We start from the raw sequence: 13,838 nt of genomic DNA, 5'->3' as shown, positions 1-13,838 counted from the left end.
CCCCGGCGGCGGCCCAGGGCTACAGCGGTGATACGACTACCGCAGCGGAGCCCCGGGCGCTTTAAATCGCCGGAGCTGCCCCGGGGGTTCCCGGCTGCCACCACTACCCCAAGGCTCAGGGCTCTGGCAGAGATTTAAAGGGCCCGGGGCTCTACTGCAGTAGCGGGGGTCGGGAGTCCTTGGCCCTTTAAATCACTGCCGGAGCCCTGGGCTGCCGCCGTTACCCCAGGGGCTCCGGCAGCGGGGCTCAGGCAGCTATTTAAATGGCCCAGGCCTCCGCTGCGGCAGCTGGAGCCCCGGGGCTCCCAGACGCCTCTGCAGCTGGTAGCTCTGGTGGTGATTTAAAGGGTCTGGGGCTCCCAGACGCCGCTACCGCAGCCGGAGCCCCAGGCCCTTTAAATCTTGATTTAAAGGACCCGGGGATTTAAAGGCCCCGCCTCGTCCGGTTGAGGCCCCGACCCCTGCTCAGGACTCCGGAGTACCGGTAAGTCCTTTAAGTTACTTTCACCCCTGATCTTAGGCCCCAATCCTGCAAACTGTTCCTAATAAACAGAGCCTGGAGGCCACACAGAGCCTCATTGACTTTAATACAGCTCCACAAAGGTGCAGGGGTCTGCCTGCAGAGAAGAGCTTGAAGAACTGGCATCTTAATTTGTTCAGTCTGATAAGGATTCAGATTCAAATACTATCCTTGTATGCAGTTCTGATAGATTTCAACAGGATTCTTTGAGAGCAGAATTCCATGCTTGAATATTGATTTATGGCATGTTGTACTGTACCTTTTCTCTGCTTTCCTCATTTGCATAGTTTGAATAAAACTAGAAGAAATTGGCATTCATTTTAAAGAGAAAACTCTGTCAATTTACCTTGTCTCCTTTTGGTCCTTGCTCACCTTTATCCCCTCGACTACCAAGTCCTCCCTTAAACAAAACAGGAAAATATTATGAACATCCTAATGATATGTTTCTGGTTTCTTTAAAACTGGACCAGGAAGGAAGGCAACAGTGGCGAAGGGAAAAGGTTTAGGCAAAAGTTCTACAGTGAAGCAGAGAGAGACAGAGGAGAAGGAGCTTGGACAGGCATAAGATTGTTCTCATTAGTCTGATACATTTCCTTGCTCAGTATTAGAAGACATGACTCTGGCTGTGATTCTTTACCCATGCCCAGTGTAAATATGTTTTCCATCTTCAACATTAGCAAAATAGAATCCTAGTAAACCTAATGAACTAAGGTGCAACAGAAAACATAACACACTTCCTCGCTGCTGCCTTTCGGAGACATTCCAGTCATTTTTAACTAGTATTGTCACATACAGAATATGACTTGTTTTAGCCCATATGGTTGTCTCTGCTCATAATATATTTTACAGAACAGATTAATGCCAACATTCTGCAGCTCTAAGGCCAAGAATTTTTCCCACCACCTTCCTGGTTCATGAGACCAAGTGTGATGTGGCTTGTGCAAAGGCCTGGGCTGGAAAAGGAAGCAGAGGTTCTGGGATTCTTGTTACATACCGTACTGTGATCTAATAATTTTGGACAAAATAACGTAAACGTCTTGGGCCTGGTCTACACTAGGCGTTTATGTCGAATTTAGCGCCGTTACATCGAATTAACCCTGCACCCGTCCACACCACGAAGCTATTTAGTTCAACATAGAGGTCTCTTAAATTCGACTTCTGTACTCCTCCCCAACGAGGGGAGTAGCGCTAAATTCGACATGGCCATGTCGAATTAGGCTAGGTGTGGATGGAAATCGACGCTAATAGCTCCGGGAGCTATCCCACAGTGCACCACTCTGTTGACGCTCTGGACAGCAATCCGAGCTCGGATGCTCTGACCAGCCACACAGGAAAAGCCCCGGGAAAATTTGAATTCCTTTTCCTGTCTGGGCAGTTTGAATCTCATTTCCTGTTTGGACATGGTGGCGAGCTCAGCAGCACTGGCAACGATGCAGAGCTCTCCAGCAGAGATGGCCGTGCAATCTCAGAATAGAAAGAGGGCCCCAGCATGGACTGATCGGGAAGTCTTGGATCTCATCGCTGTGTGGGGCGATGAGTCCGTGCTTTCCGAGCTGCGCTCCAAAAGACGGAATGCAAAGATCTACGAGAAGATCTCTAAAGCCATGGCAGAGAGAGGATACAGCCGGGATGCAATGCAGTGCCGCGTGAAAATCAAGGAGCTGAGACAAGGCTACCAGAAGACCAAAGTGGCAAACAGACGCTCCGGATCCCAGCCACAGACATCCCGTTTCTACGAGGCACTGCATTCCATCCTAGGTGCGGCCGCCACCACTACCCCACCACTGACCGTGGACTCTGAGGATGGGATATTGTCAACGGCCGGTTCCTCGGACATGTTAGTGGACGGGGAAGATGAGGAAGGAGATGAGGAGGACGAGGCAGTCGACAGCGCTTACAACGCTGATTTCCCCGACAGCCAGGATCTCTTCATCACCCTTACAGAGATCCCCTACCAACCGTCCCCAGCCGTTAACCCGGACACAGAATCAGGGGAAGGATCATCCAGTAAGTGTTTTAAACATCTAAACATTTATTTTTAACAGAACAGGAATATTAACAATAACAACAATGGGTTTCTCATGATTAGTGTGCCCTAGGCGCTTAACGTTTCAGTCCTGGGCAGTGCAACTATTGAAAAAAAATCTAACAATGTCTGGTTTTGCATGATTGTTCTGCCCAAGCCGCTCTACTGTTTAGTCCCTGCCAGTGCAGCTACAGTAAAATGCGGTCTATATGTCCGGGGATAGAGCTGAAATCCTCAATGGACATCTCCACGAAGCTCTCCTGGAGGTAATTGGAAAGCCTTTGCATCAGGTTCCTGGGGAGAGCGGCCTTATTGGGTCCTCCGTAATAGCAGACATTTCCGCGCCAGGAGACAAGCAAGTACTCCGGGATCATTGCCCTGCAGAGCATGGCGGCATACGGCCCTGGTCTTTGCAGGCTTTCCCGAAGCATTCTTTGTTTTTCCGTGTCTGAGATCCTCATCAGGGTGATGTCGCTCATGGTGACCTGCTTTGAATTAGGTAGGGGAATGTTAGTATTGGGACTGCTTGCCCGTTCCTTTACAGAACTGTAACCGGCGGTTTACAGCCACGCGGTGGAGGCGGGAGAGGGGCAGCATACAGGGATCTTTCCCTGGGACAGCCGCAAGGGGGTGGGACAGGGGCAGAGCTCATGCTTGCCGGATTGCTGGCAGCAGGGACTGGCATTGCTTTCAATGTGAAAGGAGGCCAGTGCAACTATTAAAGTTTTAAGCAGCCACAAGTCTACGGCTTACCATGTCGGCCTGCTACACAAATTCCGGTGTCCTGCCCCGCTTCTCTGATCTGCACTGCAAGACCCCAGGCACTGAATGCGAAGGCCGAAAATTCGACCTTGTCCTGAGTGCGCATGTGATAGGTGCTGTGCATGGTCTTCTTTACAGAGAAAGACTATGTTCTTTGTTCACAACTAAATTTATCTTTCTGAGGAATTCACTCCCTTTTTCCCATTCCCACAGCTGCGACTGTCTCCCAACCCAGCCTGGCATCACACTCCCAGAGGCTAGCGCAGATTAGGCGTAGGAAGAAGAGGACACGGGAGGACATGTTCTCGGAACTTATGGGCTGCTCCCGAGCCCAGGCAGCACAGCAGACCCAGTGGAGGGAGAACTTGTCCCAAATGCACCGTTCACACATGGAACGGGAGGAGAGGTGGCGGCAGGAAGACCAGCAGGTGACTCAAACGCTGCTTGGACTACTGAGGGAGCAAACGGACACGCTCCGGCGCCTTGTGGATGTTCTGCAGGACCGGAGGCAGGAGGACAGAGCCCCGCTGCAGTGTATCTCTAACCGCCCTCCCCCGCCACCAAGTCCCATGCCCCCCTCACCCAAAGTCCAAAGAAGGAGGGGCGGCAGAGTCCGTGAAAACTCTCACTCCACCCCTGCAGACTGCTCTACTACTAGAAGGCTCTCATTCCCCAAAATTTGACAAGTCCTTTCCTTTCCGCCTCACCCAAGCCCCCGTCCCAGTTTCACCCCCCAGTTTCATGTGTAGTTGATAAGAAAAAATACGTTTCTGTTAATTACTGTTTCCATCATGTTCTTTAGAGGAGAGTCTGTCTGAAGGGGGGGAAGGGGGTTGGTAATTGGACAGGACAGTCACCTTTAGCAGGGTACAGAGGCGGGGGCAGGTTCAGCAGCAGGGCACACACACATTGCAGTCACTAGTTACCCTGGTCAGTCTGGGAGGTGGTTTTAGTGTTCTGTGGGGGGTGGGGGGTGCTCTGTGACTTTGTGGCCGGGGAGGGCAGTTACAGATCTTATGCGGCGGTCCTTATCCTGGATCACAGAGCCACGCAGCAGGGGATCTGTAACCGTCCTCCCCCTGCCACAAAGTCACATAGCCCCCCCACACACAGAGTCCCAAACAGGAGGGGTGGCAGGCTCCGTTGAAACCACCAGTCCACCACCGCGGAGCCTGTCATTCCTGGAGTTTGGAAGCGTCATTTGCATCACTACACTACACCTGCTCCCCACCACAGTCTGCGTCCCAGGTTCAACACTTTCCCACGAAAACAGTAATAAAGAAAACGGTGTTCATTAACAAAATTCAAGTGATTCTATTTTTAAACGTGTGTTGGAAGGGAGGGAACGGGGTATGTAACTGGAGAGGATACTGAACATTTAGTGGGTAAAGAAACGGGGGCAGGTTCAGCTTCTCTGTACACAAACTGAAAAGTCACTGGTTACCCTGCTCACTCAGGAACCTAGCTTTCAAAGCCTCCCGGATGCACAGCGCGTCCCGCTGGGCTCTTCTAATCGCCCGGCTGTCTGGCTGGGCGTAATCAGAAGCCAGGCTACTTGCCTCAACCTCCCACCCCGCCATAAAGGTCTCCCCCTTGCTCTCACAGAGATTGTGGAGCACACAGCAAGCTGCAATAACAATGGGGATATTGGTTTCGCTGAGATCACAGCGAGTCAGTAAGCTTCTCCATCTCCCCTTGAGACGGCCAAAAGCACACTCCACCACCATTCTGCACTTGCTCAGCCGGTAGTTGAAGAGTTCTTTTTCAGTGTCCAGGGCGCCAGTATAGGGCTTCATGAGCCAGGGCATTAGCGGGTAGGCTGGGTCCCCGAGGATGACTGTAGGCATCTCCACATCCCCAAGAGTTATTTTGTGGTCCGGGAAGTAAATACCTTCCTGCAGCCGTCTAAACAGACCTGAGTTCCTGAAAACACGAGCGTCATGAACCTTGCCCGGCCATCCGACGTTGATGTTTGTAAAACGTCCCCTATGGTCCACCAGTGCTTGCAGCACCATTGAAAAGTAGCCCTTTCGGTTGATGTACTGGCTGGCCTGGTGGTCCGGTCCCAGGATAGGGATGTGAGTTCCATCTATAGCCCCACCGCAGTTTGGGAATCCCATCGCGGCGAAGCCATCTATGATGGCCTGCGCGTTTCCCAGGGTCACTACCTTTGAGAGCAGTACCTCAATGATTGCGTTGGCCACTTGCATCACAACAACCCCCACGGTAGATTTGCCCACGCCAAAGTGGTTCGCGACTGACCGGTAGCTGTCTGGCGTTGCAAGCTTCCAGAGGGGTATGGCCACTCGCTTCTGGACAGTCAGGGCTGCTCGCATCCGGGTGTCATTGCGCTTCAGGACAGGGGACAGCAACTCACAAAGTTCAAGGAAAGTCCCCTTCCGCATGCGAAAGTTTCACAGCCACTGGGATTCATCCCAGACCTGCAGCACTATGCGGTCCCACCAGTCCGTGCTTGTTTCCCGGGCCCAGAATCGCCGTTCCACAACATCCACATGACCCATTGCCACCGTGATGTCCTCGGCGCTGGGTCCCGTGCTTTCTGACAGGTCTGTGCTACTCTCAGACTTCAGGCCCTCACCGCGGTGCCGTAGCCTCCTCGCCTGATTTATCTGCATCTGCCTCTGGGAAAGGTGGATGATAAGCTGCGAGGCGTTGACAACGGCCACAACTGCAGCGATGGTCGCAGCGGGCTCCATGCTCGCAGTGCTGTGGCGTCCGCGCTGTCACTGACCAGAAAAGTGCGCGAACAGATTTCCCGCCGGCGCTTTCAGGGAGGGAGGGCGGGAGTGACGGTTGGATGACGACAGTTACCCAAAACCACCCTCGACACATTTTTTTCCCCAGAAGGCATTGGGGGCTCGACCCAGAATTCCAATGGGCAGCGGGGACTGCGGGAAATGTGGGATGTCGACGCTTGCCCCGTTAGTGTGGACTCACAAAGTCGAATTACTGTCCTTAGTGTGGACACACACGTTCGACTTTGCAAGATCGATTCCACATATTCGATTTAAGTAAAATCAAACTACTCTCGTAGTGTAGACATACCCCTAGATATTAAATTCTGATTAGAGACTACAAAAAAGTGCAGGAAGGCTCATTTCTGGACTTGTGTTACCCAGCAGTAGTATGGGATGGTAGGCCTGCCGCCATATTCTGGTTCCACCAGGGCTGGCCAGTTAGTCCAGTGGATAAGGTGTGGTATAGCCTATGAGATGGTCTAGGTTAAGAAAAAAGTAAAAACAGTGCTAACTGGCACTTTTCACAAGTTGGACATGAAAACCCTAGTATCCTAGACAAGATTCATTCTCATTCATTATAAACAAATGTTTATTTGTTTCAGGCTGTGAAACAGATATTGCTAGACATCTACTGTGTGTTTTGTTAGCCCAAACAGTCACTGCACTCCCAATATCCAACTAAATAGTTTAGAAAGTACTTTCTGGTCAGCTAAGAAACTAAAACCAAATTCTATTTTGATTCTATTAACTAGAATTGCTCCAGGTCTAGATTTGATTCTATAAGCTAGAATTGCTCCAACTCTAAATTTGCTTCTGTTCTATAAAGTACATAAAATGCATGATTAAAAGCTACACCAGGGGTCGGCAACCTTTCAGAAGTGGTGTGCCGAGTCTTCATTTATACACTCTAATTTAAGGTTTCGTATGCCAGTAATACATTTTAACGTTTTTAGAAGGTCTCTTTCTATAAGTCCATAATATATAACTAAACTATTGTTGTATGTAAAATAAATAAAGTTTTTTAAATGTTTAAGAAGCGTCATTTAAAATTAAATTAAAATGCAGAGCCCCCGGGACCAGTGGCCAGGACCCGGGCAGTGTAGTGCCACTGAAAATCAGCTCGCGTGCTGCCTTTGGCATGCATGCCATAGGTTGCCTACACCTGAGCTACATAAATATTGTATTTGGTAAACTGAACTGGTTCTGAGTTTTACAGAATACTTTGACAATCCCAAGCATCATCTTTTTGTTGGCCGAATATATCTTTAAGTGCTTCATCATCTGACTGACACGGCATCTGGCTAAGATTAGGCAGAAGAGCTATAATATTATGCTGTGACTTTAAGCCAATCACTCAGCATACAACATTAAGATTTTCTGTGTCACTCAGACACCAACTGCATCTGTTAGCCATGGAGAAGCCAGCTACCACAGAAAGATGGAATAAGAGACAGAGATCTTTGCCTGAGCAGCAAAGCTCAGCTCTGACTTTGGATTCAAATTGCCCCAAAGTCTGGGGTGCTCAGATTCAGACTTTTGGCTTGTATCCATTTCTATGTTGAATCTTTGCAATGTCCTTCTAAGTTGGAGGAGACAGGCTGTGGGTGTATGTAGCATAGAGCCCTGATAGCCTTCCATCACAACTAGGGTTTCTTGATTTGTGCTTCAAAATCAGGTACCAATTTAGCCAACTTAGATTTCAGCATAGTATATGGTTTCATTTTTTTTTGAAACATCATTAAGAAGATTCTCTGTTTGGAGGTTTCAGGCCTTCATTAGGGTATATGAAATCCATAATTTCAGAAACCATAGAAACAAAATTAAACATTTACATTACAGCATATGGAAGGCTGAGATCTTGCTTTCATACAAACTGTAACCATTTAAAAAGACTGTTCTGGCAAACATCCATAATGTTCTGCCTTGACCTCTGATTAGAATTCATAGTTCTGAAGCTTCCTAACAAAAAATATATATACTTACAGAAGGGCCGGGTGGTCCCTGGTCTCCCTTTTCACACTCACAGGACTTCCGCTCACACTAAAGGGTTAATAGAAATATTTTAGAAAAATATTCAGATTTAGCATTTCAAATTTTAGAAGCACTTTTAAATCAGTATTTTTGGCTAGGACATGAGCTAGCTGAAGCACAACAGTCAAGCAGTCAGAAAATAAATGATCTTATAAAATGAGCCTTCCTGTAACAAACCATACACCACTTCTACACTGCACAATCTCAATTAAAATAATCCCTTAAATCTGTTCCATCTCAATCTTTGTTTTGCACATACTGTATTACAAATATTTTGAAAAATGTTTTTCTTAATAGCCAAATCTGTTATACAATATAAACATTTCAGGTAGTGAACACATAGCATGTAATGTTACCCACCAATTTTGGACATGAATCTCAATTTTGAGGCAAGTAGACTGCCACATTTTATAAGACAGGCAAGTAACTTATACCCGGACTAGCCCCAATACCCTTTCAAAGGAAAAGTTTCTTAAATTGTAAAACTGAATATCGCCCACTAATGAGCAGTGTTTGGGGATTTATGGTGAGAAGGGCTGGAAGGAATGGATGAGAGTTAATATAAAAGTCACCATATTTCTATACAAATAATAGAGCCAGATTTTATCACCCTTATTTACATTGGATAGTACCTTAATCCTCAAGTAGTCCCATCCATCCCAATGATTCTGCTTAAGGAGTATTACTCAGTGTAAGTAAAGGTAGAAGAATCTGGCCCAACAATTAATATCAAAAACTGTCTGATTTCTGACACACTGGTTTTTGAGAAAATTCTTCTTCTGTTCTGTGAGGAAATAAAAACATAGCACTACTACATTTGTATTCAGATATCCGTAGTGAAGGAAATGGCACAGCCTTGATGTGCTGATTAAAACATGTTACACTGATATACTAATAGTAGTCAAATCTTGTAACACTTACCCGCTTGTTAAATAAGGCAACCTGGGAAGGAAAAAGAAGAAGAAAAATATATTCTCTTGTAAAATATACCAGTTTATTAATTTAACCAAGGTGTTTGCTATAAAATATATTGGTTCCAAATACCATTCCAAGAATGGTAAATTAAGTGAATGGTTTCAACCTTTAAGTGTGCAATTCTTACACTGATGAACACTTAGTAGGCCTACTCATGCCATATTCACTGAGAGAGACATGTAGCATCATAGGAACATATCCTGACACTTTCATAAGTTCCAAAAGCAGATGAATTACCAGTGTTTTGCTGTGTAGCTTCTCTTAGGGTATGTCTTACATTGCAGCTTGAAGCATGCTTGACAGCACACAAACACAGCCAGACACTAGCTCTGCACAAGCTAGTGTACTATGCCAGCCCCGAAAACCCTGTTTTCTAGGGGGCCATCAAAGATCTCATATTTCTTTGATTAAATTTCCTTAAATCACAATGACTCTGATCCTATCCACCCTCTAGAGGGAGTTACTCATATCCAGCAGGAGGAGAATAGGTCCCACAGAATGGCTGGAGGAGGTGTGGAACTTTCAGCTGCATATACTGATGCCTAGGAATATGTACTGAAAAATGTGTATAATGTAGCACCAGCCAGGAAGATACCACCAATGGGCCACCAGTGTTAGTATGTAACATCTAGTCAGAATCTTTACCTTGGAAAAGTAGCAAAGATAAGAAGGACAAAGAGTCAAAATGCAAATAGCTAAACCTGAGATCTTGGCTCATTGCACAATGTATGAAGAGATCATGAAAATGCACCAGTTAATAAAGAGAGTAACTCCAGATTTATACCAGTGTAACTCGGAGAGGAATTTGGCCCATTACATATTAATTAAAATATACAATATAGTGGATTTGATTTTAAAATGTTTGTTCTATAAATCTGTCAAAGGACATCTATCTAACACAGGGCAAGACATAAATTAGTAAAAATTTTACAGTTGCCTTTTACCAATTGCCATCAGTGTCTGAGAAGTCTCCAGATGTTTCCTTAATTGCATAGCTTGTCCATGTGCTTTTACACATATGTGATAACTAGTCACTATATCTGGTTTTAAAACTTTCCAAACTAGTTTTAACATGCTTTTAAAGTGACTTAGTGAAATGTAAACATTACGAAAACCCTTACAATATTTCTTCTTGTGTAATTACTGAAAAGCTAATTTAATTCTAAACATGTTTTCCCCTTATTTATCTTAGCTTATTATTTACAACCTCTTATCCCACATGAAAATACTTTCAGTAGCCTTGAAAAGAAGTCCCACAGTAGCCTATCTAAACTCTTTGACTATTCCACCAGAGCTCACAAGTCAGTGCCACTAATTTCAGCCACACCAACTTCATAACTGTGCTGGTATTTACTGTCAGCTATTAAAACAATTTTGGACATACTGCTTACTGTATGTATGCACTACATTGGATTTTTTAGTGTGCTTTCTAAACGAGAACAGTAGGAGACTTACACTGCTTTTAAGTTGTGATCCAATGCCTACTGAAGTCAGTAAAAAACTTCCATTGTCTTCAATGCGCAATGGATCAGGCCCTTAGCATGTGCTTGTGAATAATCTAATTCACTTCAATGGAATTACACACAATACATAAAGTTATGTATGTATATAAGTCTTTGCAGCATCAGGGTTTTAGTCTCCATACTTTTGTGTGTGAGTTTGTATAATTAGATCAAAATCAAAATGTTGATTGACCTGATGTCAAAATTACTAGTAACAACATAAAAATTACAGGACTGGGGCTTTAGCGTGCAAGCATTTTGGAGTACAAGGCTATTTTGGCAGCACAGATAGATCTAAGTACAGCGCAATTCCTTGAAAACTAGGAGGCACACTGGAATTATGAGTAACTATCCCCCAAATTATATTGAGGGATGGCACAAAATTCTGCCTTGCCCAAAATGTTGTTTGACCGAAGGCTGGGCCTCTGAATTGAACTGGATTCATGCTGCCTCAGATCTTTTTCACAGCTGAACCACTCCACCTATTCCTGCAGCATTGCTTAACCTTAAGTATTCAAAAGCCATCATGACACAGGTCCTAAAAAACCATCAGATTGTTTTTAAAATCATTTGATTAAAAAAAAAAGTTGGCTTTTTTATCTGCTGTTTGGTTTTTGAACTTTTCAGGTACGCTCATGTAATGTCTTCAAACTTTTCTCTGCAACCAGTAGGGCTAGAAATTTAAGAAAGAAAATAAGACTGTACCTTATTTTCAAATTAATATGTGTCTATATCATCATCAACGACAAAATCTGCCACTAATAAAAGGGAAGAGAAATGTAACCATTCACAGTTACTTACCAATTGCTCTTTTATTTTCTCTGAGAGATTAGGCTCATTTAGGATTAGAACAGGTTCACTAGGAGAATTCCCAGATATCAAATGTAGGTTTGATTTATTGGCCTTTTTACTAGACAGTCCAATGGTAATGAATGATATTCCAAGATCTCTGGCTGCTGCAGATATCCCCTGGACATCAGGACTCTTTGGATGGTCAATACCGTCAGTCATCAACAAAGCCACTTTTACACTTCCCTTACGACTTTCAGTTTTAAACAGTTGAGTGGCATTGGAAATTGCATAATAGGAGTAGGTGCCATGCCCAATATAGTTCATTTTCATGACTTCCTGCTTAAAGTTATTTAGGTCTTTCCAGGCTACAAAGGAATGCTCAATTTTGACTGTACTGCTGAACTGCATGATTGCCAGTTTGACATCATACTTCTGGAATTTACCAGGTTTTATTAGGAAAACTTTGTCACTTAAGTTGTTAACAAAATCTTTCTGCTCACTGAACAATGCATTTTTTGCACTTTCAGAACTGTCCAAGATAAAGACCATGTCAATGAAGCACACAGGATCTGTAATGGAATAAGAAAGTTACAATAATAATTCTGTCTTAAGGGTATATACCTGCTTCCAAGATTTTAAATTAAGGAAGCCACTGCAACATTCCCAAACCTCCCCCATCATTTTTTTTTAGGAGATAGAGACAAATTCTGCTCTATAGTACTTCATTAGTCCAATATTTCAGATTTTAGGTCACACTTACATCACAGATTATTTTTATCATAGTAATATTACATCAAAATATAAATTTTCTGACTGCAAATTCAATATGAAAAATGGTTTTTCAATTTCTCATAATGTGTATCATTCAGAAGTGATATATATTTAGATGAAAACAAAGGATCACATTACAATACAATGTAGATATGAAATGTGCTGCTATATATTCCAGGACTCAGTAGCAAACACAAAACAACAAAAAACAAAAAACAAAATAATCCCACACATGTATAATTTCTCATTTCCTTGGAAATTATCCTGGAAAACTTCTAGGAAACATTTTATACAGCCTATTGCAATTTCTAAGAAAAAGGTTTTACCCTGAAAATCATCTTTTCTTGCAAGAGGATTTGGCTTTTGTCCCTTCTTTCTGTTTTGTCCATAGGCTACATGATCTGTTGCGACAGCCAAAAATAAAAGGCAAAAGGCAAAATGTTTTTTCCACATAGTGACTGTGATCCAAAATCAGATGACTTACTACTCCTATTAATAGAAAACAAAATATCTATTAATGCTTCAATAATAAGATTAATAGAAACATATTGTGTATATATAGAACAAAATTTTGTATTGAGCATCTTTCAGTTTCTAGGTACAGTATCTCAGAAAGATTTACCGAGGAAGAAGTTAAAACAAAATAATTCTGTGCCCAAGTAGGAAAACACAGCAGCCACTGCAGTATCAGCTATAGCTCACACATCCTTGGACATTATGTTCTGTTTTACTGAGAAAAACCATGTGGGATGGGACAAAACCATGTGGGATGGGACAAACAAAATGTTCCCTACTCTTTATCTTTTTTTATAAAGGCAATAGTTTACCAGTGAAATTCTACAACTTAATATTTTATCACTTCTTTCTAAAAGGATGGATACAATGTTGTTTATAAAAATACCATTATGGGATTGTATCTATGATATCTGATGGTAAACTGAATATATCATTAAAAAATTTCCTTCAGTCAGTGTGTTAACTAATTTCCACAATGCACTGATAGCTATTAAATCTGAATTACAAAAAAGGTCTACAATTTAGAGCAATTCATTTTAATCATTAACACTAAAGATTACTTGCTAGTACATAATTGTATAATAAAAGTCCTTGTTAAATATTAATTTTGAACTCCATTCAGTACCTACACATTTAAAATCATTAATGTACTCTTCTGAGAAGATAAAAGGGAAAATGTACAAAACAAAACAATAATAGAATGACTAGAATTATAATAAGCAATAAGCTTCACAATCAGTTTTACACAGTTTCTGTTCAAGTCTCAGATGAGTTTATTTCAATTTGATAAGTGTTCTAAACTGTTTATGACTTACCTTATAAATCATGCAAACAGCAAGTTGGGGATTTAAAAAACTGTAAATAAATGTGACTGAAAAATACATTTCTGTTTAAGAAAATAAGGCAATTTGTAAATAAATAATCTGTCCAGTTGTAAATAAGGGTTACCTTGCATCTAGTTCTTTCATTGTCCTTTATTCATGTTTTGTTTGTCAAAACTGAATCCAGAGTGGCCAGGCATTTAGCCAGCATTACAGATCTGGGTGGGAATAGTTTAAAGGGACACTGTCCTATGAACATGTTAAAGTCTTACAAGTTATTTGAAGAACAGTTTGAGTGTTTTTTGTTTTCCATAATTGAAGTTTTATATAGAAATACTAATGATCAGTTACCTGTAATAATAA

The 13,838-nt window shown here is 43.1% G+C and overlaps 1 protein-coding gene across 1 annotated transcript in view; it reads right to left on the bottom strand.

Moving 5' to 3' along the window:
* Positions 1 to 12,591, bottom strand: part of COL28A1 (collagen type XXVIII alpha 1 chain) — a 141,510-nt gene extending 128,919 nt beyond the window's left edge. The window contains exons 1-5 of the mRNA XM_065398455.1: positions 12,465 to 12,591; positions 11,377 to 11,936; positions 9,020 to 9,040; positions 8,051 to 8,107; positions 867 to 920 (exon numbers count right to left, since the gene is read on the bottom strand). Coding sequence (XP_065254527.1) covers positions 867 to 920; positions 8,051 to 8,107; positions 9,020 to 9,040; positions 11,377 to 11,936; positions 12,465 to 12,591 — 819 coding nt within the window. The remainder of the gene's footprint in view (positions 1 to 866; positions 921 to 8,050; positions 8,108 to 9,019; positions 9,041 to 11,376; positions 11,937 to 12,464) is intronic.
* Positions 12,592 to 13,838: the final 1,247 nt, after the last annotated feature.

The sequence above is a fragment of the Emys orbicularis genome, chromosome 2 (genome assembly GCF_028017835.1).
Source record: "Emys orbicularis isolate rEmyOrb1 chromosome 2, rEmyOrb1.hap1, whole genome shotgun sequence".
NCBI lineage: Eukaryota > Metazoa > Chordata > Testudines > Emydidae > Emys > Emys orbicularis.
This window is presented reverse-complemented; position numbering and strand designations above follow the sequence as displayed.